The 23,385-nt window shown below is 53.0% G+C and overlaps 2 protein-coding genes across 2 annotated transcripts in view; both read left to right on the forward strand.

The window, feature by feature from the left end:
- LOC116836302 (zona pellucida sperm-binding protein 3-like) overlaps positions 1-5,321 on the forward strand; it is a 24,572-nt gene extending 19,251 nt beyond the window's left edge. Inside the window, exons 5-7 of the mRNA XM_032799843.2 lie at positions 931-1,120; positions 1,654-1,694; positions 4,769-5,321. The gene's annotated coding sequence lies outside the window, so the exon portion shown is untranslated. The remainder of the gene's footprint in view (positions 1-930; positions 1,121-1,653; positions 1,695-4,768) is intronic.
- Positions 5,322-7,647: 2,326 nt separating this feature from the next.
- LOC116836281 (COMM domain-containing protein 4-like) lies at positions 7,648-16,137 on the forward strand. Its single transcript, XM_032799816.2, has 8 exons — positions 7,648-7,732; positions 9,305-9,376; positions 10,021-10,086; positions 11,027-11,066; positions 12,977-13,096; positions 13,650-13,730; positions 14,525-14,701; positions 14,976-16,137. The coding sequence occupies exons 1-8, from the start codon at positions 7,730-7,732 to the stop codon at positions 15,014-15,016; spliced, it is 600 nt and encodes a 199-aa protein (XP_032655707.1). The 5' UTR covers positions 7,648-7,729; the 3' UTR covers positions 15,017-16,137.
- The last annotated feature ends 7,248 nt before the right edge of the window (positions 16,138-23,385 follow it).

Below are 23,385 nucleotides of genomic sequence, written 5' to 3' on the forward strand. Positions count from 1 at the left end.
TCTGGAGGTTTGTGCTTTTTCTGGGTCTTTTTGTTTCCTCGGCTGTGAGTAAACAGAGCTTTTAAAAGCTCTGTTTACTCACAGCCGAGGAAACAAAAAGACCCAGAAAAAGCACAAACCTCCAGATTGTCCCAGGGCGGGAAAAAGTTACGGGGAAAGAAAGAGAGAGAGAATCAACTCTGTTCTCTTGTGTTTGAGGTTTTTCTCTAGTTACTGCTACGAGACAAAGGGAGGGGTGAATCTCTTTGTGTGAGCTTAACTAGGTTGAATGCATAGCCTCAAGGGGAAGTAGATTATCCTCGCTGGGTTGTATTCAAGGAGCATAGTAAGGCATCGCTCCGGCGAACCCAAAAAAAGGGGGGGAAGCTGGGGGATGAGATAGGGAGACCCAGGGGGCTCTGGGTCTTGTGGGGTCCCTCAGGAATAAGTTGGGGCGACTTGGAGGCTGATAGTAGCCTCAATACTATCTGGTGGCAGCGAAATAAGATCCAAGCTGGATATAAGCTTGGGGAGGTTCACAGTAAGCACCCAGATTTTGTACGCTAATGTCCAGATTTGGAACAGAGTTTACCACACCATGGACCAATTTTAAAGACTTGTTAGGAAGATATGTAAATAAATAGAGCTTTGAGAGATAGAAGGGTAGATGTTTGCTCAAGTCTTATGATGTAAGCAAACAAGTCTTGTCTATTGCCATAGCTTTGATTCAAAGATCAAAAAAGGATTTAGGAAGACGCTTGAGTGAAATAGTATTATTGTCTATATGTCTCTTTGAAGGTTGTGGTAACCTGTATCTGAACTGTTTAATGGATATATTATCTTATGATAATTGACATGATGTTTGGGAGAACTTAAGCCTGTTGTGTTCTCAGGACAAAAGGCTGCAGGAAATGTATAAAAAGTCTGGGACACAATCCTTCTTCATTTCAGATCTGCTTTGGGTTTCAAGAGGGGGAAACCTTAAGCCACAAGGATTGAGATCCCTAGTCACTGACTGGAGTCACCCTGAATATGGATATTGGACTATAACCTATGGACTATATCTAAAAGGACGTTTGGCAACTACAAACTCATCTCTAGTCTAATATGTACCTGAACCTCAAGAATTGAATTCAAGTCTGTATGCCTCTATCTCTTTTCAAGTCTCTATCTCTTTTCTTTTTAAATACATTTTAGTTCAGTTTACAAGAACTGACTATAGCATGTATTTTGGGTAAGATCTAAGTTATAATTGAACCTGGGTGTGTGCCTGATCCTTTGGGATTGGAAGAACCCTTTCTTTTATATGATAAAACAAGATTTTCAGTAATCATCATCATATCTGACATGTGTGTCTGGATGGAGGCCTGAGGCTGGGTACTTTACGGGAACTGCATTGTTTGAACTTCTGAGTAACCAGTGAAGTAATACAGAGGCTGTTTGGGGCTGACTTGGTAAATCTAAGTATTGGAATATCCACCAGCTTTTGGGGTTTGTCTGGCCCATTCTGTTTGCAATTCACTCTAACTGAGTGACCTCAGCTGGCTTCCACAGGCAGCATCATCAGAGGACCCCATGGGGGTGACAGTTTGTGGGCAGGTGGGGTTGGTGGGATGGACAGCCCAGGGAGGACAAGTCTTACTGTAAGTGACTCTGCCCCTTCTCCTGGTCTAGCTGGTCTCCAGTGGAAGGCACCAGAGACAGCTACAGCTGTGGTGAGACTGGGAACTGTGGATTGCTTGGAGCAGTGGTTCTCAGCCAGAGGTTCGGGGCCTCCTGGGGGTCTCCACATAGGCGCCAACTTTCTCGGCACTGGTGGTTGTGCACTCCCCCTGCCCCTTTCCCCACCCCTTGTCCTGCCTGACTCCACCCCATCCTCATCCCTGGCCTCGCCCCCATTCCAACCCCATCCCCAAAGTCCCCGCCCTAACTCCACCCCTCCCTGCCCCTATTGGATCCCTTCCCCAAATCCCCACCCTGGTCCAGCCTTCCCCAGTGCACCATGTTCCTCCTCCTCCCTCCCTGCCCTGCGAATCAGCTGTGTTGTGGTGCAAGTGCTGGGAGGTAGGAGAAGCAGGAAGTGGCGCCGGGCTTGCGGAGGAGGCAGAGGTGAGCTGGAGTGGGGGAGGGTCATGGGGAGCTGCTGGTGGGAGCTAAGCACCCACTAATTTTTTTCCATGGGTGCTTCCACCCACCTGGAAAAAATCGTGAAGTCTCATCCTGGGGCAAGGTGGGGGGAATTATTCATAACAGTGAGAGTTGAAGAGGGAAGTGGCACAACCAGAGTCAGGGGGTTTTCCACTGAATACCTGCCCCAGCCCATCACAGCTAGGCTGTGAAGAGCCTTGGCAGCTAGGCTGGTGCATCAAGTGATGGTCTATGATCAACAGTTCTGTAGGCAGAATTATAAAGCAATTGCTGCCCATCATACTAGGCAGCACCATGCCAGGGCCCTCCGTGCTGCACAAACACAACTCCCACTGCTCCAACTGCAGCATCTGCTAATGCATGAAGCAGTGACCTCCCTATTGTGGGATGCTTAAGTGCCAGGGATGCAGCAGACGTTCTCAGTTCTAGTTCGAACCCTGGCTTTTCTCTTCCAGCAGCTGTGGAGCCTGTGGTGCTGGTGGGGTTAAGCGCGACAGCTGCTACCCCAGCTTTGGCCTGTCTTACTCTGGGACCTTTTCTTGTAGGCACAAACTGCAGCCAGTCCCCGCCCGAGCTGCCAGGTGACTCTGCCATCAGTGCAGAGTAAATGAAGAGCGCTGAGCAGCCTGAGGCGGCTGCTGCCTTCCTGAAGGAGATGTTCCCACTAGTGAATGGGTGAGGAAGGAAGTGACCCCTTTAGTTATATCTCAGACTCTCCCATGCACCAGGGGGGCAGGAGGTCAGACCTGTGGGCTCTTTGGAAATCACCTTTAGTCCCTTTCAGGAGCCTCCCTGGAAGAGGCAGGGTGCGCAGTAGGGAGCTGCATTTCAGAGTGAGGCTTTGTTTCCCAGGAGCCCCATGTTGCTATCTCACATGGGGATAGCATGTCTCTGCTTGGAGGGGTGTTGGGAGGGGAGTATCCATTAGCGACTGTGAGGCACTGGCTTCCTATGGTGACAAAGGTCAGATAAGCAGGGCCGGATTTTCAGTAAAGCTCAGCATCCACCTACTCTGCTCCTAACCCAGTGAGCTGAGCTCTTCTCAGCTGCGTCCAGAGTGGGGCTGGGAAGATCTCCAGGGAAAGGTGGCCCATGGAATGTTTTTTCTGCTGCCTCTTGTTCCATGCTCAGCTCACTGCCTCGGGACAGCCCTGGCAGACACTGGCTTCCAGAGCAGATGTGCCTTCCTCCAAGGGGCTCTGCTGTTGGGAGTGGCGGGGTCCCATCCCATCTCTGCCCTGCTCTGGGCAAGTCACTTAGTCCCAGTTCCTCAATGATATTTAAACTCCCAACTTCCATTGAATTTAAATCAAGGGAAGGCAGGAGTCAAAGAAGCTTTCTGTATCTGGACCTTAGGGCTGGTCTACACAATGTCATTAAATCAACATTCCCCACATTAGGTTGAATTTATAATATTCTTCTCTACACTACAGAGCCCTTCCTGCTGACCTAAAAGGCTTTTAAAATCAACACCTGTACTCCACCTCAATGAGAGGAGTAGCACTAAATTCAATCTTCCTGGGTCGAATTAAGGGTAGTGTAGACACAGCACTGTGTATTTTGACTTTTTTGGCCTCCGGGAGGTGTCCCAGAGTGCTCCAACGTGTCCGCTCTGGACAACACTTTCAACTCCACTGCACTTCAGCCAGGTAAACAGGAAAAGCTCCAGGAAATTTTGAATTTCATTTCCTGTTTGAGTAGTGTGGAGAGCTCACAACCACAGCTGACCATGGCTGCCCAGGTATGCAAATACGCTCTGGCATGGAGCATACAGGAGACACTGAATCTGATTGTTCTGTGGGGAGAAGAGTCTATGCAGGCAGAGCTCCAAACCAGCAGAAGAAATGCTGACATCTATGCCAAAATCGCACAGGGCATGGGGGAAAAGGCTACACCAGGGACACACAGCAGTGCTGTGTAAAAATAAGGTAGCTCAGGCAAGTGTATCAGAAGACAAGGGAAGTCAACAGTCACTTTGGTGCTGAAGCGCAGACATGCCATTTCTATGAGCATCTGCATGCAATTCTAGGCAGGGACCCCACCAGTATCCCAACACTCTCTGTGGATACCTCCCAGGGGCCTCAAGCAACCAACAACGAGGAGAACATTGTTGATGAGGAAGAAGAAGAGGAGGAGAATGCACAGCAGGCAAGCGGAAGATCCGTTTTCCACGACAGCCAGGACCTTTTCCTAATTCTGGAGCCAATCCCCTCCCAGGACCCACTGGTGCGGGACAGTGTTGACAAGGAAGGCACCTTGTAATAACATTATAGGAGTGAAATGCAATTGTGGTTGATGTTTAATATGAGGTAAACAATTGGGATGCAGTGGTGGTGAGTACAGCCACGCAAAGGGTGCTCCCCCGAAAAGCTGTTTATGTGCCAAGAGTTTCCACACTAACAAATTTCCCTGGGGTGTGCCCTGACACCACCTACCCTTTCTTGTGTGCTCACCATGCCTGCCTGCAAATCAAAATCTGCTGCCCAGCGCGCTGCCATGTGTTGTACCTTACCGACAAGCTCTTCTTTCATAACACAAAATTTGGCTGAGTACCTCAGGGAATGTATTTACTGCTGTGAATTGTTCCATTCATTGCAACAGTTAACCTTTTGTTTTCAACAATGTATGTTTTTCCTTGCAGCTGGAACATGTTCTCTGGGTGCGTCCTCCACTCCAGCCCAAAGGCTGTCCCAGATTAGAAGGCGAAAAAAGTGGACAAGGGAAGACATGTTCTGTGATTTGATGCGTTCCTCCAAGGCCGACAAGGCCCAGCTGAATGCATGGAGGCTGCTATCGGAGAGCATGTGCACCAAGAGGGCAGGAAAGCATGCAGGGAAGGAATGTAACGTGCAAGAGGAAATGTTGCAGCTTATGGGGGAGCAAACAGACATGTTGAGGCATCTGGTTGAGGTGCAGGGAAGGCAGATAGACCTTAGAGTCCTGCTGCACCCAGTGATGAACCAGCTGTCGTCCTCACCAAGTTCCATATCCTCCTCTCCCAGACGTCCTAGAATGCGGGAGCAGGGAGGGGGAGAAGCTCCTTGAACTCAACTCCAGGGGATGGTTCATGGAGCAGAAGGCCCCCGTTCCCACAGCTTTGATTGCTAGACAGTGCAATTGTAGTAAGCTATGTGTCCTTGCCCCTCCTTCCCTGTGTTATCAGGCCCTTAGACCCTGGTTGTCATTGCTATTCATTGCTGTCTCTGTTCAATGTTGGTTAGCATAATAAAAATGCATAAATGGGGGACAAGAGACTCTTTATTCACTGTGCACACTGTGGTTGGGGGGGTTAGTTTACAGGGCAGTACATGCAAAAAAGGGGGTAGCTTGGTAAGGAACAACACACTGAACTGTCACATCAGTGATGGATCATTCATGAAACTGGTTTTCAAAGCCTCTCAGAGATGCAATGTGCCTCGATATTCTCTTCTTATTGCCCTGGTGTCTGGCTGCTCATAACTGGCATCCAGGTGATCTGCCTCAAACCCCCCCGCCACACACTGCGCCAAAAACTTTCCCCCCTTACTTTCAGATATTATGGAGTACACAGCAAGCAGCAACAACAATAGGAATATTGCTTTCGCTGAGATCTAACCTAGTGAGTAAACTGCGCCAGCGCCCCTTTAGATGTCCAAAGGCACATTCTACCACCATTCTGCACTTGCTCAGCCTATGGTTGAACTGCTCCTTACTGCTGTCCAGGCTGCCTGTGTACAGCTTCATGAGCCACGGGAGCAAGGGGTACCTGAGTCTCCAAGAATAACTATTGGCATTTCAACATCATCAATGGTAATTTTCTGGTTTGGGAAGGAAGGTCCTTCTTGCAGCTTTCTGAAGAGACTGGAGTTCCTAAAGATGCGCATGTCACGTTCCTTTCCTGACCATCCCACGTTGATGTTGATGAAATGGCCCCTGTGATCCACTAGCACTTGCAACACCATTTAGAAGTAGCCTTTCCAGTTTATGTACTCTTTGGCAAGGTGGTCTGGTGCCAAGATAGGGATGTAAGTTCCGTCTATTGCCCTACCACAATTAGTGGATGGCTTTGCCGCAATGAGGTTCCCTATGTCCTTCACATTTCCCAGAGTCACTACTCTTCTTAGCAGAAATGAACTGATTGCCCTGGCTACTTGGATCACAGCAGCCCTCATGGTAGATTTACCCACTCCACACTGATTCAGACTGACCGGTAGCAATCTGGTGTTGCAAGCTTCCACAGGGCTATCGCCTCTCGCTTCTCAACTGTCAGAGCAGGTCTCATTTTGGTATTTCTGTGCATCAGGGTTGCGGAAAGCAATTTGCAAAGTTCCATGAAAGTGGCCTTATGCATTCGAAAGTTATGCAGCCACTGGGAATCATCCCATACCCGCATCACAATGCGGTCCCACCAGTCTGTGCTTGTTTCCCTGGCTCAGAAGCGGTGTTCCACTGTGTCAACAAGCCTGGCTGTCATGGCCAGTATGTGCAAATTGCTCCGTTCCATGGCTTCCAACACGGCTATTTGCCTGGCATCACATTCTTCTGCACGGCTGCTCCTGGCTAGGCTCTGCAAATAGTGCAGGACGATGTGCGAGGTGTTTGTGATGCTCACAACAACGGTATACAGATGAGTGAGGTCCATGCTTGCTGTGCTATGGCATCTGTGACCTGAAAATGATTGTTTGCCATTGCTTTCGAGAAGGGAGGGAGGAAGGTAGGAACCAGGTGCATCATGGGAGGCTGACAATATGTACCCAAAACACCTCATGAAAATGTTTTTGCCCCATCAGGCAGTGGGAGCCTAACCCAGAATTCCAATCAGCAGCCGGAACTGTGGGATAGCTGCTCAAAGTGCATCGCTCCGTGAGTCAGTGCTACCCATGGCAGTGGGATGTGCGCCGCAGATGGAATGTGCATAGTGGGGACATACACCATCGATTTTGTAAAATCGGATGCTACAGGTCAACTTGAATAAATTCGACCTGTTTTCGTTGTGTAGACAAGTCCTTAGTCTCTCTGCCTCAGTTCCTCTTCCGTGCTATATACTTCCCTCCCTCTGAGCAGGGGTGCTGGAACAATTTATATAGTGGGGGTGCTGAGAGCCATTGAACCCAACATTAAACCCTGTATATAAAGGGAACCACTTCAAGCCAGGGCGTGTGGCTGCACCCCTATGAGTCTGAGTAATATTGTGAGGTCAAATACATTACGAGCATGAGATGCTAACATCTTGTGCAGCAGGGGGCCGCAGCTACCTTAACTAGCAGGGTTAAGAGGCCAGTGGACATCCAGTTGCTCAGTCACTGATCTCCCTTTCAGAGTAGCTCTGGGGGCAGAAGCAATCTACGGTGTTTGCTTTGCAGCTGGGAACAGAACTCCTGCGAGCCAGATCTGAAGGCCTCTGCCGCCCCCTGCTGGAAGCAGAGAAGAGCTGCCCCCGGCTGGGCCTCAGCCTGGGCAATCAGCCAGCCGCCTCCACGGCTGAAGCGTCACTAAATCTGCGCTCAGCTGACAGGCTGCAGCGCCGTGGGGTCTGTGGTCACCTGACCGCGCTGCGAGATCAGCTGATGGGTTCCGGCCCTGCCGTGGGCGTGGCCAGGCGTTGCAGAAGCAGCAGGAAACCATGGTGAGCGCAGGGGCGGTGCATGGCTGGGGGGTGTCAGGGCTTTGCTGGGATTTGGGGGCCTGGGGCCATGCAGAGCTGTGTCCCCGGGGCAGCAGGGACTCCGGGTAACAGCTGGAGCCATGGCTGAGGACTCCCCGTTGCTAGCCCAGTGCTTGGGATTAGCCAGGCCAGTGTCACCAGCTTCCTAACATGGGCATCTGGGAGGTGGGTTAAATATTGTGTCTGGCTTAAAAACTGCTCCCTCTCTCCAGTGACCTGAGATCAGTGGGGCCCCGGGAAGGAGCTGGAGCAAACAGAAAGAGCTGCCCCTTTGCACAGTAGGTAATTGGCCCGGGGCACCCACAGTGGCAGCCTTTTGAGTTCTAATACCTCCTCTTAGTTAAGTGTGCTCAGGGTAAATGAATCTCATGCTTCAGGGTGCAGGCCAGTAGCCTGCAGAGGTCAGGAAGGAAACACTGCTTTCCTGCCTCACCCCCACCCCCAAAGTGCTGTACTGCAGGATGGGGCAAGTGAAAACTTGTAATGCATCTTTCCTCTGAAGCAGCCAGGGCTGGGGGCAGGATGCCGGGCGTGATGGGCTGTTGCTGTAGCAGCATCTATGTTTCTAAAATAGGGAGTAATAAAGGCATCAGCACTGGATGTGCAGGGGAACAAGTGAACATTGAATGGATAATTTCAGAGCCATGATAATGTTAAACACCTTGGGGCTGGGGATCGGCTGTCCTGCTCCCCTCAACCCAGACATCCCCTGCTCTGAAAGGCTTATGCCTGGTTCTGTAGCCTGTGAGACGCTAGAGACTTGAGACGCATACATGAGACGCTAGAGACTTGTCCCCTTGCTCTCACTATGTAACTGCAACGGGTATAAAGAAGTTGCTCCAGGATGCAGGCTCATGGTCTGTACCAGCATTTGCTGTGTTAAACTGCTGAAGCTGTGGTGTAACTGGTAGCTATTAGGAACAGGAAGGGGCCATCTGCCCTGCCTCACCTTCATCCCCACCCCTTCATCAGACTGATCCCTCTGGGCACACCCCAGCCCCATCCATCTCTTTCCTTCTCTGAGATGAGTCTCTCTCTCTCTCAGACTCTGGGCCCAGTTCAGCCTGGGGAGAAGCCCAGTGAATTCAGGGCAGTTGTATCCCCTTATGCCAGGGCTGAGCTTGGCCAGCTGTGTCCAGTCATTCTCCCCAGGAGTTTGTTCCAAAAGGTGATGACCTCCGTGCCCGGAGCCACTGCGCCTGAGTTTGCAGGGGTGTTATACGGTGGGGACTCAGGGCCTGAGGAGGAGAGTTATTTGTACAGCTCCGGATTGACCCAGCTGCCATCCGACTCTGCAGCAGGCTCAGCCAGAGCAGAGACCAAAGATGAGGGCAGCCAAGTACCCAGAGAGGATAGAAATCTAGGGGTGGCTCTTCTGGTGCAGTGGGGGCAGGGCAGCAATAACGGTGGGAAATGAGGGTTCTCCTGCTCTGGCAAGAAGAGCTGGGCTGCCCTGCAAAGGACACTCTACTGCTGACGTCCCCTGGCCCAAAGGCTGCCTGGGTCCTAACTGCCCCGATCTTCTCCTTCCAGAGGTTCCGGTTCTGTGGAGACTTAGACTGTCCCGACTGGGTCCTGGCTGAAATCAGCACCTTGGCCAAAATAGTTAAGTGGAAGCTTTCTCTTTCTCTGTTTTCTTCTGGATCTTACCTTGGGATCTGAGCAATTTTTGCTCTTAAACCCTCCCCAGAGATGCTATCAGGTGCTGTGAACCAGACAATCAGCACGAAGCCTTGGCTGTCAAGAGGGGTATCTACGGTCTGGGGGAGCAATGGGAATATCTGAGTGATGCATCCCGATCTGAGCTCTGGGACTCGGGGTATCTGGTGAAGGGGGAGAGCTCAGGTCCCTGAGCCACTGGCATGAACTCTGTGCCTGTCTCTGGCTGACTGCGCTTCCCTAAGATTGCAGGGAGAGGCTCAGGAACATAGAACAGGCTTTGACTGAGGGCTCGAGCAATACACTCAGTGCAGCACAAGAGCTGGCTAGGGCTTTAGCCTGGCCATTGCATCCAGGACTCAGGGGGTCTCTTTGGAATCCAAACCATGGTGTTCCCCAAAGTGGCAGAGAAGTGAGTTTTTTAACAACCCAAACCAGTGACTGTTTGGCTGGGGCAGGGCAAGGTTGAAATGGGTTCCCCTCATGTGGCAGAGAGCGTGTGTTTTGAGGGGAGCTCAGACTCCTGCCAGGCAGTGCCCGCTGGGCCCAGTGCTGTGGTGGGGTTTTATTTTCTTGCTCTTCCTTTCCAGTCCTCGGTGAAGCTGAAGCTCATCTGTGGCCAGGTGCTCAAGGACCTGCAGGGAGAGGGGATTGATGTAAGTGAAGGGCATTCTTCTCCCACGTTAGCCCCGCTGAGCAGGGATCCAGCGATCGCAGAGACTAAGTCTCCCCTCCCCCTGGCTGAGTGGCGTGGGCCATGTCGAGCTGTTCGGCCTCGGGGCAGGCACTGCGGTGGAGTGTGTGTGTGTATGTGGGGGGGTGTATCAGAGTGGGAGTCAGCTATTCCTAGCACTGCCACTGATCTTGGGCAGGGTGCCTAAAGCCTGTGTCCCTATCTGTAAAATAAGGCCAGTGACACTCCCCTATCAGGGAGATCTGCTGGTGGAAAGGGCTGTACGGCTGCTAAGTACTAACTAGTAAGTGTTAGTGTCTGTTTCTCTAAGGGTCCTGTGTGGTCTGCTTCACCTCATCCACCCATTGGTCCTGCCATCACTAGGGTTGTGGCCGGTGGTTGACAACGTGGATTCCCTTGAGGTCTCCCAGCAAGGGAGTCTGGCCGCTCGGGGACATGGGGCTGAGCCATTTGTAACGCCCATCGCAGACAGCAGCTGCCCGCTGTTTGGATCATAGAGGTTGCCTGTGGGACATGTCTGGAGCACTAGCAGCCAGTGGGAATGGCCCATCCTGTACCTCCCCATTGTGAAAGCAGCTTGGGCTAGTGGGAGCCAGGAACCCAGGAGTCCTAGTCCCGATCACCCATGTGGCCTTGGGCAAGTTACTTAGGCTAAATCCAGCAGCTTCTAGTAATTTGGGTCCCCCCTTGAGATACCTTGGCCCCGTTACTCAGAAGTCCTGAGCCCCCACCGCTCCTATTGACTCCGAGTGCACGTGAAACCAGACGCCCCTTGTGGAGTGTTGGCCTTACCCTGGGGATCTGCTCAGCGAGGGCTCAGTGTTCATTCTGCACCATGCTGTGTGCGCTGGGAGTGGGGTCCCCTGGGGCTGATGGACCTGGGTGTTGCTCTTCTCTTGCAGTATGAAAAGATCCTGAAGCTAACATCGGATGCCAAGTTTGGTGAGTGTTGTTCCTTTCCAGAGCTGTTGGGTGTCCGTAGCCTGGGCTCCTCTAATGCTGTTCGTGAGGCTGTCATGGTGGATTTGGCTCTTTGCCTCACCCACCTTCCAGGGAGCTTTGCTGGCTTCATTACTAGAACTGCCATTCCTCTGTCTGTGCTCATGGCAGCGAGGCTGTGGCAAGCTGGTGGCTTCGGGATGCTAGTCCAGACTTTGGATGACTCTTACTTCCCCCTGGCCCATTCCACACCCCAGTGCCTGTCCTGAGAATATTTTACCTGCAGCGTTTATGGGCACCGGACTCAGCTTTGTTAGCCGCATTGCCTGAAAAGCGTTGCTGGGTGGCGTCACGAGTGGAGAGGCACGTCCTGAAGCAGTGAAGGCCTGAAGAGTTAATGCCCAGCCCCTGGAAACCAACCGCACGCTCTCCTCATGGGCAAGCACAGGAGCCCTGCTAATCTCCCCGGGTCCTTGCCCCTGTTCTGTTTGGGGGCAATGCTGCTAATCAGCAGCCTAACGAGTTCCCCCTGCTCACCCCAAACACTGCCCTGGCTTTATATTTGGGTGGTTCTGGGACTTGCGTTGGGCGGGGAACACCATTTCCCGAGTGTGTGGAAGTGCTCTGGGTCTGGTGGTTGTGGTAATCACAGTAGCAATCCGCACTTCCCAGATGCTGCCCAAACAGCTGAACAGCCGCCGTCCCTGCCCTGCAGAACTTGCTGTCTTAGTGTGGCAATGGGGAGGGGAGGGGAAGGGAGGGGTCCCAGGAACTCAGCCAGGTTAGCGTCACAAAGAGAAGGTTAAGGGGAGACTCGATGGGAGCCTGTAAGTACCTACATGGGGAACAAACAGCTGATAATGGGCGCTTCAGTCTAGCAGACAAACATCTAACATGAGCCAATGGCTGGAAGTTGAAGCTAGACAAACTCAGACTGGAAATAAGGTGTTTTTACAGGGTCATTAACTGATGGAACAACTGCCCAAGTGCTCTCCATCACTGGCAGTTTCTAAATCCAGATCTGCTCTGGTTCAAACAGGCATTAATTCAGGGGCGCCCAGTGGGCTGTACGCAGGTCAGGCTGGACGATCTAGGCCAGGTGGTACCATGATGTGAAATGTCTGGTTGGGTTTTTATGGATGAGCTGACCCTGGCTGAGTTGCCGTGCTGTGACTTGGCCCTGTCTTACCGCCACTGGCCTGGTCATTGTGCGGTGTTAACCTTAGGCTTTGGCTGAACAAATGGTTAGTTTTGGCAAGCCAGGGTGTAAATCTGCCATGCGCTAGGTGCCCGGGTGGTCCCTGCTCCACACCCTGAGTTCTGCAGCGCGCCTGGGAGCTGCCCTGCTTGGAAACGGTAGGTGAAAGTGCCCTAGGGAGCTGTTAGTCCGTGGCAGCAGGGTCCTCATGGACAGTGCGCAGCTGGTTAGGGCAGGGTAGCTTTACACCCCGGCTTGCCACAAGCTAAGTGTGTGCTTAGACAGGCACTTACGCCTCAGGCCCTTACGCCTCTGGCCCTTGGCCATTATTAGTATTTGGATCCCTAGCATCAATCGATTCTAGTTAGACTTAACCCCTGCTTGTTTAAATCCTAACCTGTTTTGACTCCTCCCCCCCCCCCCCCCCGCATATCAGTCCCCTGCCCATCACTACTTCTTACCCAGGTTGGTGACAATGAGCCCAGCTCTTTCTGCCTGTTTCCCTGCTACCTCTCGTGGCCCAGTGCGAGGTGACCTCTGTCCGTGCACCCTCTCTGGTCTCTTGCAGGCAATGAACTGCAAAGGGCAGACCACGGCAAGGGCTGTTGGATCCTATGTCAATGGAGACAAACCCTTGCAAGGGTCTGTCAAAGCTGCCTCCCTGCAGGGAAGAGCTTTGCTGCCATAGATTCCCAAAGGTTTCTCCTCTCTCCAGAGTCCGGGGACATGAAAGCCACTATTGCCGTGCTCAGCTTCATCCTCTCCAGTGCAGCCAAACACAGCGTAGACAGCGACTCTCTGTCCAGTGAGCTGCAACAGCTGGGGCTGCCCAAAGGTAGGGGAAGGTTCAGGGGATGGGTCCCTCGGAGAGGGCTGCAGTGCACTGGGGAGCCTTGGGGTCAGTAGCAGCAGCCTGAATGTCTTGTGCAACATCAACCAGAGGAGGGCGCCGGGGAGCAGAGCAGAGTCTGTCTACCCCATGCACCAGGCTGTAACCTTGGATAACTGTATCCTTCCACCCTTGCTCCAGCACTGTGTGGACTTCAGTATGTTGGCTCTCTGGGGGAGGAGGCGATTGCTGCTGGGTTGTGTGTTCCCCGCGCTCTTCCATCAGTGAGAAGTTAGAACTCGCTGTGTCAACCAGCAGGAAAGACTTTGGAGAAGTAGCTGGGCCATCTTCTGACTGAAATGCCCTACGGTACCATCATCCCCCCTTATCCCACATGCGCCCCAATGTCAGCATCCTGCTAGAGTCCCCCTGCTAAACAGGCCAGCTCAGCAGTTTGCAGCCAGGGTCCCTTCTGAGCCCATTGGAACCAGAGTCGTGTTGTGCAGGGACCGATCTGATGCTCTCTGGTGGGTGGTTTCTTGGTCTCCTTGTTTTGTAGAACATGCTGCAGGATTGTGCCGGTCCTACGAGGAGAAACAGAGCCCCCTGCAGGACAGCCTGAGGACACGCAGCCTGAGATGTAAGTGTTCCCCCTCTGGCTGGGCAAACCTGACACCGCTCCAGGCAGCGGATGAGAAATGGTCCTTCAGCAGGGATACAGGCTGGCACCCACTGCCCCCACCCCTCTAGCTGTTCCCCTGTGTCCATGGATGGATGTTCAATAGGACTTCCTCGGCCATTCTCCTCTGGGACTTCCTGGAACGAACTTGCTCCTGTGGACTGTGGGATAGGATCGGAGTTTGCTGAGAGCGGATCGGTTTTCAGCAGTAACCGAGGGGATGACCAGGAGCTGGGATGAGAACCCTGTTGTTTGACCCTCTTGGGCTGTGACCTTGTCGCCCTGACAGGTTAGGATCTGGCCAGGTTATTTCATCTCTGGGACAATCCAAGTGCAGCAGGTAGTGGGGCAGGTGATGCACTAGGCGATGCTCTGCCTTCTGCATTCTCTCTCTTGGCCATAAAGAGAGACACAGCGGAGGCGGTGCTAAGCACTTGGACTCATGGGAATCTTTGCAACAAGGGGTGTTAGCTGCGTTATCCCAGCCACACTCCATCTTGGAGGGCTCCATTCCACTGAACTAAACTCCTTTGTTATTTCAACTGGAGACATTTCCTTCCTGTAATGTCTTACATTGTTGCTGTGGGCCAGTAAGACAGTTGCTGTGTTGCACACACCAGAGGTGGCTGCATTTCAGGGGTGAGTGAAGCTGCTTAATGCTTTTGCTTCCCAAATCCATATTGCCGGCTTGTGCATAGAGAGAGTGTTTTACACTGACAGCGCAAACCTGAGACTGGCTCTACCTCTGTCCTCAGTGAACCGTCTGGACTCTGTGTCCTGGAGGGTGGATCAGACGCTCAGCTCCAGTGAGCTCCAGCAGGTCAATGAGCCCCTTGTGCACCTGAAGTTCACCGTGCGAGACAGGGACCGAGGCGTGACGGAGCCCTTTGCCATGACCGTGTCGGCAGAGAAGTTCCGGGTCTTACTGGCAGGTGAGCAGACAGCAGACGGGCAGCTTGGAATCACTCGCCTCGTCCCCGCCCTGCCAGCTGGTCCTTCCTCTCCTGTGTGCCCGCTGCTCTCCCTCTTGGCCGGGGCAGAGATCAGCTGTCTCCATGTCGTGTCATTTCTCTGTTCCTACTCACAGCGCAGAGGTATTCTCTGCCCTGCTGTGACCGGTAAATTGGCAACTGGCTGCAGCGCCCCCTGCTGAGGTCCAGGTCACTGTGCCCCATTGGCTGTTTGCGTCTTCTCTTCCACTTTCAGAGCTGAGACAGGCCCATGCCATGATGAAAACTCTCAGCTGAGGAGCCGGGAGGACGGCAGCGAGCGTGGAAGGAGCTGGCTGATTGTGCTGTGGCCCATCGGAGAGTCTGGTGGGTGCGGTTCCTCCACTGGGGAAGCCCCTTGCTGCACACAGCCGCAGACACCGCCTGGGCAGAGGTTGGACTGGGCTCTCTCCTCCCTTCTCAGACCCCTGCAGCTGAAACTGATGACTGCTCTTTCCACTCTTCCTGGCTACTGTCCCCTGTTCCCCCTCCAGCTCTCTTGCTGTGAAGCCTCCTGCTTGCCCCTCCTCCATCCTGCCCACAAGCCCTTGGGCTTCCAGGAGCCCCACCCCAGGATCTGTCCCCAGAGCAATGGTGGATGGGAGGTTGGTGGCTCTGCATCTGTTAACGAGATCTCCATCTTGAGACCAGCTTCAGCTCGGAGTTCCCATAACAAAGGCATCCAAACCCATGGGCCGTGCCACCGTGTAACACACACGCCTCCAGAGAACACCCAAGCCTGCCGGCTGGAGGCTGCTTTAACAGTAAGAGACCCTGACGTCCCCTGCCCAGCCCTTTGTTGGTAGCTCTGTTCCTGAACAGCTGCAGGGAGCTGATCTGTTCTTTTGCTTCTGCCTGAATTGTCTCCTGTGCCTACTCCAGGGCAGGGACTTGGGCTCCCATGTCTCCTCTGGAGACTAGCGCGCAGCAGCTCACCAAATGCTGTGGCTAGGCCAGCTCCACATCACCGGCTGACTGAACTCCTGCAGCAATCCAGGATGCCTGTGGCCGGACGACTCTGCCAGTCGTACATAAGAGGTTGGAAAGTTTCATCAGCCAAAGTGCGATGGAGCGTTTGCTAGTCCCTTCTTGCTCCCTCGCCTCCCTCCCCTAAAAAGCACGTTGCCTCTGTTCTTTCCACTTCCTTTAAAGGAGGCCCCAACCTGGGGGATAAATGCAGCTTTGCTGTCTTTCCTTCCCCCCCATGCTCCTGCCACGTTTTCCAGGGTAGCTCAGTGCATGGAATAAAGGATCAGCAGAAACACCCATCTGGGAATCTCTCCTGCGTTTTCGGTTGGCCGTGGCGCATGAAGCCAGTTATTTGGGATGTTTCCTATTTTGCCAGTGGGATCCAATAAAGCTACGTGGAGCATTTTGAATTTGTGTCGCTGCCTCCCTTGTCACCCCTGCACCCTCACTTCTCACACCCCCAGACCGGGAGCAGAGACGTGTCTTTAAATAACTGGAGTAAATTTCCCTATTTGAAAGGGAAGGATTGATGCCACAGACAGAATTCATCATAGGGGCAGGTGCTCTATAACCTATTCCTACCCCTTGCAGCTCTGTCAATGTCTCTCCATCCCACATATACCCTCCCTGCACCTTCAGTCCTGACCTCTGCAGAAACCAGAGCCAGGATAGGCAAAGTCTGTAAACTGTTCGCTCCCCACCCCAGCCTTGTCTCGTAACAACCCTGGCTAGTCCAGCCCTTGCCCCGGGCAGAGCTGTGGTAACAGCCAGGGGCCAGTTGGGTTTTGCTAACTTCATTTAAGTTGTGCTCAGTTTAGATTGGCCCCTGTCACTGGTGCCCTATGTGCTAACCCCCTTTCCCGGCTATAGCTCAGGGCTCTGATTTCCAGGAACTTCACAGCTTGGGGATGATGCAGTTGCTCCGTTAGAGCAAAGCCAGCATAGCCTGAAGGCAGTGAAATGGGTAACCATTTTAACTGCAGACTGAAATAATTTGGTAAATTGCTGAACAGAGCCCAGGGCAGCCCTGTATTGTTAAGAACAAGGCTGTGCTCCATAAATTGAAAGACAATACAGTTAAAATGGTACAAGAAATAGTTTAGCTTCTAAGGCCAAATGTGGTATTCATTTGTAACATTTTCTTCTTGGAGAGAGGGGAGAAAGCCATTTTGTTGTTTTTAATCCTCATTTTCTTGTCTTGACTTACACTTCTGCCCCTTCCATCATCTCTTGGTGGTTGGTTTGTCGATCACAGGCAGCATGTTCTGGGGAGGTAAACTGCAGGGGCAGGAGCTTGGGATTCTATTCCTGGCTCTGCCACTGATTCTGTGTTCTCAGGCAAATAGCTCTGCCTCTCTGTACATCAGTTTTCCCATCTGCAGTTGTGGGAGACCAGCACTGCCAACCTCAAGTGTTCACATACCATGAATCAGTCCCCCAAAACCATGAGATTGGCTCAAAAATAATAAACCTTAGGGTTTTATTTTTTTTTCTGCTTTTTGAGCCTTTAGGGTTCCTGTTTTTGATTATTATCTCAGGAACCATGAGGGTTAGAAATTTACTTAATCAGGTTTTTTTTGTTTTTTGTTTTGTTTTATGAAAGCTGTGAATCACATGATTCCAGGAGCTGGGGCTTTAAGAATGTATCATGAGAGCTGGCAACACTGAGTGTGAGGTGGTGTGGCCTCCCTCTGACCCAGAAGGGGAGGAACCACCCTCTGTGTCCAGGTGGGTGGAGCCAGACCCATCTCACTACTCTCATCGGAAGCGGATAGACAGGACAGGAAGTATATAAGGTGAAGCATCCAGCTCAATTGGGGCTAAGACAGCGAGGGAGACAGATGCGTACTGCTCACTCCAGGTTGCTGACTTCACTGCAAAGCCAAGAAATGCCTTGCTCCTGGAGGAACCTCTGTCCACAGGGAAGCTGTTGGGACTGCTTCTGGCCACCTACCCCAGGGGAGATGAAGGACAGCACTGATCCAGAACGGAGGGTAGGAAGTGGCCCGGGGCAACCAACTCCAGTCTGGCTGTAGTGCTGCCTGAAATGCAGTCAGCATGTTGAAGCAGATTCCCCGCTGCCCCAAGGGTGGAACACTCTGCCACTGTTAGGGCCCTGGGCTGGGACTTGGTGGAGTCGGATGGGCCCAGGTCCCTCTACCCACTGCCACCCCACCGTAGGCCAGGTGGCCAGTGTTAGCCTACCATCTGCCAAAGCTAGGACACTGCAGTGCTCTGCCCTGCCTTAGGGCTGGAGTCTTAGACCGTTTGGTGCCCGGCCCTCTTTGAGGGCTTGGGCCTCTAAACCTTTGTTGCTCTGCCCTGGCCTGAGGGCCGGTGCCTATAGGCTGGTTGGGGTCTCGCCCGTTAAGGTGATCAGGACACTTATGCCTGTGCTGCTAATTCCCCTGTGACTAGGCAGTGATCCCAGTGATGTAGTGAGGCAGGGTGGTCTGCCCCTGACCCAGAAGGGCAGGGATGACCGCAGCCCCACTGCAGGGACTAATGCTTACTCCCCTTGGGAAAGTGCTTTGAGCTGTTTGGCTGAAAGGTGCTACAGAAATGCAATATAAACTAACCCATCTCGGCCTCCCTGTTCATCTCAGTGGGATTAGCCCAACATGTCGAACTGCAGTCTGTGTCCCTGTTTCAGCAAAGGAGAAGAGTTGCTGTCAGACTATCTCAGCAGTGGGAGATAGTTTAAAACCAGCCCAGCTTCTGAATGTCCAACATCCACATTATTTTACACCAAGTAAAAGAGGGAGGGCATGTGTGTGGCAAGGTCTCTTCTTTTTAGGATGTATGGGGACCCCACCTGCATCTCCGGATTGTTCTGCAAAGAAAACACCTTTTCCCTTCCCCTTAGTTAATCATGCAGTGCATAGGGGAAACGTGGGACACACATTATACATACAAAATATTCTGGAAAAAAAAAACACTTTGTCACACTCATTACATGACCCAAACATGTAAAAATTTGGTCATCCGGCTGCAACGACTGGCTGTGGTTGGTTTGAAAGCACTGGTCTTCTGGTTCTGCATCTGTCAGCTGTAGAGTTTGCTATGTTCATTGTTTTGTTTTTGAAGAACAAACTATAGATGTCAGCAGTTTCTGCTGAACTCTTCACTGTCGATCTCGATCACATATGGTCTGGGAGATGAATTCTCTTTCTTTGCACCAGCTGGATTTGTCCATCCTATTCCAGCACAAACACGGTCATGAGGTTCTATATCTGGCAGTTCTCTAGATGATGATGTCTGCGTAAAGGTGCAAGTTCTTTTAGCCTTTTTATCTGATTTGGTTACTTTCTCCATGTCTGGCCACCTTGGAGACTGGAAAATAACCTAAGTCAGTTCATTAGTTCTGACTTGTCTTTCCATGAGAAATTGTGCAGGACTAGACCCGTTAGGTGGTGTTGGTGTTGATCAGTAGCTCAGAAGAGCAAGGAATGGATCTTCCCATGGTAGGATTTTCTCAGCTGTATGTACAGCTCTCTCAGCCTCTCCATTCGCTTATAGGTAATGTGGGCTGCTAGTAATATGGTCAAAATCATATTTCATTTGGAATTACACCTCTACGCCGCAGAACACGGTCCTCGGGAGACAAAAAATCTCACCGTGTTATAGTGAGACCATGTTATATTGAACTTGCTTTGCCCCCTCCTTCCTTGTTCCCTGACCGCCCCCTCCAGAGACCCCTGTCCCTAATCACCCCCAGGACCCCATCCCCTACCCAACCCCCTGCTCCCTGTCCCCTGACTGCTCCGACCCCTATCCACACCCTCCGCCCCCTGACAGGCACTCATTGGCAGCAGCAGGAAATGGAGCAATGTGGCCCCAGCACACTTCGCTCTGCCACCTCCCAGCCGTGGCGCTCTGCTTCCCGCTGCCGGTGAGTGCGGGGAGGTTGGGGAAAGGACGCCCCCTGTACTCACCTGTGGTGGGAAGCGGAGCACCGCAGCTGGGAGCTGGCGGAGTGGAGAGGGCTGGGGCCGGGCTGTTCTGCTGCTGGTGAGTGCGGGAGGGATCCATTCCCCCCAGCTCCCTCCCCCAAACGACACGGCTGGTGCCAGGGCGAGGGAAACGGAGCGGGCTGCTCCCGGCCCCCTGTTAATCCCCTGGGCCACTCTGGGACTGCGAGGTCCCCAAAATTGCCCCCCCCCATGGCTCCTGCCTCCTAGACCCTGGGGGCGGGGGAGCCCCTGACCGTCCCCGAGACCCTCTGCCCCTTATCCAACCTTTCAGCCCCGGCCCAGCCCCCTTAACATGCTGCTCAGAGCAGCGTGTCAGAGCTTTACCGCGTTGTATGCGAACCCGTGATATATCGGGTCGCATTATATTGGGTAGAGGTGTACTTAAATTCTGCTGTAGGGAATTGTGGTCTGTTGCCTGTCAGTAGGTTTGGAACTGAGCAAAAGTGCATTTCAGTTTCTCGATTACACTGTGTAGCGAGGCGGTGTGGCTCCCCTCCTCCACAGGGAGGGTTGAGCCCTGTCCATCTTCCCCCAGGGCGGAACTTCCGGGCAGAAGCCCCGCCCCTCAAAGGGTCAGGCGGCGACCCGGAAGTATAAAAGCCGGGCGCCGGCCTTCAGTTGGAGCTCAGCAGCCAGCGAAAGCAGACGTGCCGGATGACACTCGTCGCTGGGAGGCTGCCGAGCTCCGAGACCGGGACCAGGCCTTGCCGGAACCGACCCGCAGCAACCACGACCCTGAGCTGCGGGAACTACCACCGCTACCCAGCCCCAACTACGGCCTGGAGGAGCCTCCGGACCAGACCTGGCCCAGCTACCCAGAGGTACTACCGGATCTACCCCCTGACCCGGACTGGGAGGAGCCCATGACGGTCGACGACCCGGCGGACCAGGTAGGCCGCGAAGGGGGAATGGAAAGTAGCCCGGGGGCGGCTGACCACAGTCAAGCCGCAGAAGGCCCCGAGCCGATGACCGTGTGTGTCGGTCAGGATCCCCACTGACCGCGCTGTCAGTGTGTTTCGGTTAGGATCCCCCCGAGCACTCTGTCAGTGTGTTTCGGGCTGGATCCCCACTGACTGCCACTAGCGGCGACACGGCCGCTACTAGGGCCCGGGCTGGAACGCAGAGGAGTGGTGGGCCTGCGTTCCCCCCAGGGCCAGAGCCCCCTGACTGTGTGTTGCTCTGCCCTGCCCCACAGGGCCAGAGCCCCCTGACTGTGTGTTGCTCTGCCCTGCCCCACAAGAGCCCCCTGACTGTGTGTTGCTCTGCCCTGCCCCACAGGGCCAGAGCCCCCTGACTGTGTGTTGCTCTGCCCTGCCCCACAGGGCCAGAGCCTAGTGCACTGTGTTTGGTGCCCACCTGCGTCCAAGGCAGGGCCCCACTGACTTTGCCGTGTCCCAGTCCACTCCACAGGGACCGAACGCCCAGACAGTGGACCGCGGACCCGAGGGACAGGACCCGGTGAGAACAGGACGAGGCCGGTGTGGCTCCCCTCCTCCACAGGGAGGGTTGAGCCCCGGCTTCCCTCGTCACACACTGCAACATGGCATGTCCTTCATGGGTGAGGTTTAGGATTTCTCCTCTCATTTCATTTGGAATTACAATACAATCGCTTTGAATCATGTGTCCATTTGACTCACTTAATTGTCCATGTACTTCAAAGCAGTCTCTTCTCACTTCCGGAGTGTTCTTTAGATACTTGGGCCAGCTGGCCCTCATGTAACTTAGATCTTCTTGTAGTTGTGTGTTGGTCAGCGTTACCTGTTGTAGCTAGTGTTGTCTCTCTTCTGACACTGGTCTGTATGCATTTACATCAGTGGTTCTCAACCAGGGGTACACAAACCCCTGAGGGTGCGCAGAGGTCTTCCAGGGGTACATCAACTTATCTAGATAGCTGCCTCGTTTTACAACAGGCTTCAGAAAAAGCACCAGCGAGGTCAGTACAAACTAAAATTCATGCAGATGATGACTTGTTTGTACTGCTCTATCTACTATACACTGAAATGTAAGTACAATATTTATATTCCAATTGATTTATTTTAGAATTATACAGTAAAAATAAGAAAGGAAGCAATTTGTCAGTAACAGTGTGCTGTGATACTTTTATATTTTGTATTTCTATGATTTTGTAAGCAAGTAGTTTTTAAGTGAGGTGAAACCTGGGGGCACACAAGACAAATCAGACTCCTGAGAGGGAAACAGTAGTCTGGAGAGGTTGAGAGCCATTAATCTACAGTATCCATGTACATCTTTATGTCTTCTTTGAGCTAATGCGTAGCTGACTGTGATTGGGCTCATGGCAGAGTGCCTGCTACCACCAGATTTTTCCCCCAGAAACATATTTAGCAGTGGGGTTAAATTGTATTAACTTTCTCAATAGACCAGGAGCTGCACTATGGGGGGGGGGGCTTGTGGGGGCTACAGTCATCCCAACATTTGCCTTAGGCACCCCTCCATAGCCACGTCTCCCAGCTGCTGGCAGTGGTGCTGCCTTCGGAGCTGAGTGCCCAGCCAGCAGCCACTGCTTTCTGGCCACTCAGCTGTGAAGGGTTAAGGGAGCTGTTTGGGGAGCAGTGATGCTTCCTGAGGTTACTGTAGCTTCAGAAGGTGGGGCGTTCGGCTCTCTCCTCTCTGTTATTCTCAGGAGGCAGATTCTGTGCTCCCTCAGGGAGTCCCTTTCCTTCCTGTAAAACATCCTGTTAGTCAGTGTCAGGAGCGGCACCAGGGTTTCTGGCGCCCTAGGCAGAATTCAGGGGGTGGCATTTTGTGCGCTCCCCAAGGGGCGAGCAGGAGCTTCCAGTTCCGCTCCCATCGCGCCGCCAAAGAAGAACCCTCCACCGAAATGCCGCAGGCGACAGCGGCAGTCATTGAGCTGCTCAATTGCCTGCCGCTGTATTCCGCGGCACGTTGGGCCCCCCGAATCCTGGCGCCCTAGGCAACTGCCTAGGGTCGCTAATGGAAGCGCCGGCCCTGGTCAGTGTCCTTAGAGCAGGTCCAGTGCAGAAGAGAAGGGAAGATTTACCATGGACTCCAAAGCCGTGTTCTTCAAGCCCTTCTCCAGGTCACCAAGTGAAATTCTGACATCCTCCATATCTAGATGTGCTCCCACTACCACACAAACTCAGGAATTAGCTGGATGATACCTAGACACATTGCCAATACCAGTTCAAACATGGGATCGGCGGCATAGCCCTGCCTCGCTTGCTGCTGTGGTCCAGATTATAGAGGACTATTTGCTTGCTGCCTGGCCTGGCAAATATACCCCATCAAGGCCTGACACTTGGCAGGCCCAGGGTCCGGAGAACTCTGCCCAGTTTCCAAATGGGTCACCCAAGAGACCCAAACTGAACAGGAGGGAAGTCCCTCTGGATCCAGCCCCAGAGTACCAGTCAGGATGGGTGTCTGCCCTCCCATCCCAGAGCTGCACTCCAGAAGTCCCGACGAGAAAGGGTCAGCCAGATCCTATTAGAGGCCTGTTGATATGCTTTTGCTGTGGGAGACCAGGACACTTCAGCCAATCTTGTCCTGTAATGGAATGTGACTTCTTAGACTGTGAGGTCGCTGAAATGTGTAGCAGCTCTGAGCCCGGGCTGGACCAGCGGCATAAGGCCTATGTGGCCCAAGTCACCGTGGGAGGGTGCACTATGCCTGGACTGGTGGACTCAGGGTGCTCCTAAACCCTGCTTC

Source organism: Chelonoidis abingdonii, chromosome 9 (assembly GCF_003597395.2).
Source record: "Chelonoidis abingdonii isolate Lonesome George chromosome 9, CheloAbing_2.0, whole genome shotgun sequence".
NCBI lineage: Eukaryota > Metazoa > Chordata > Testudines > Testudinidae > Chelonoidis > Chelonoidis abingdonii.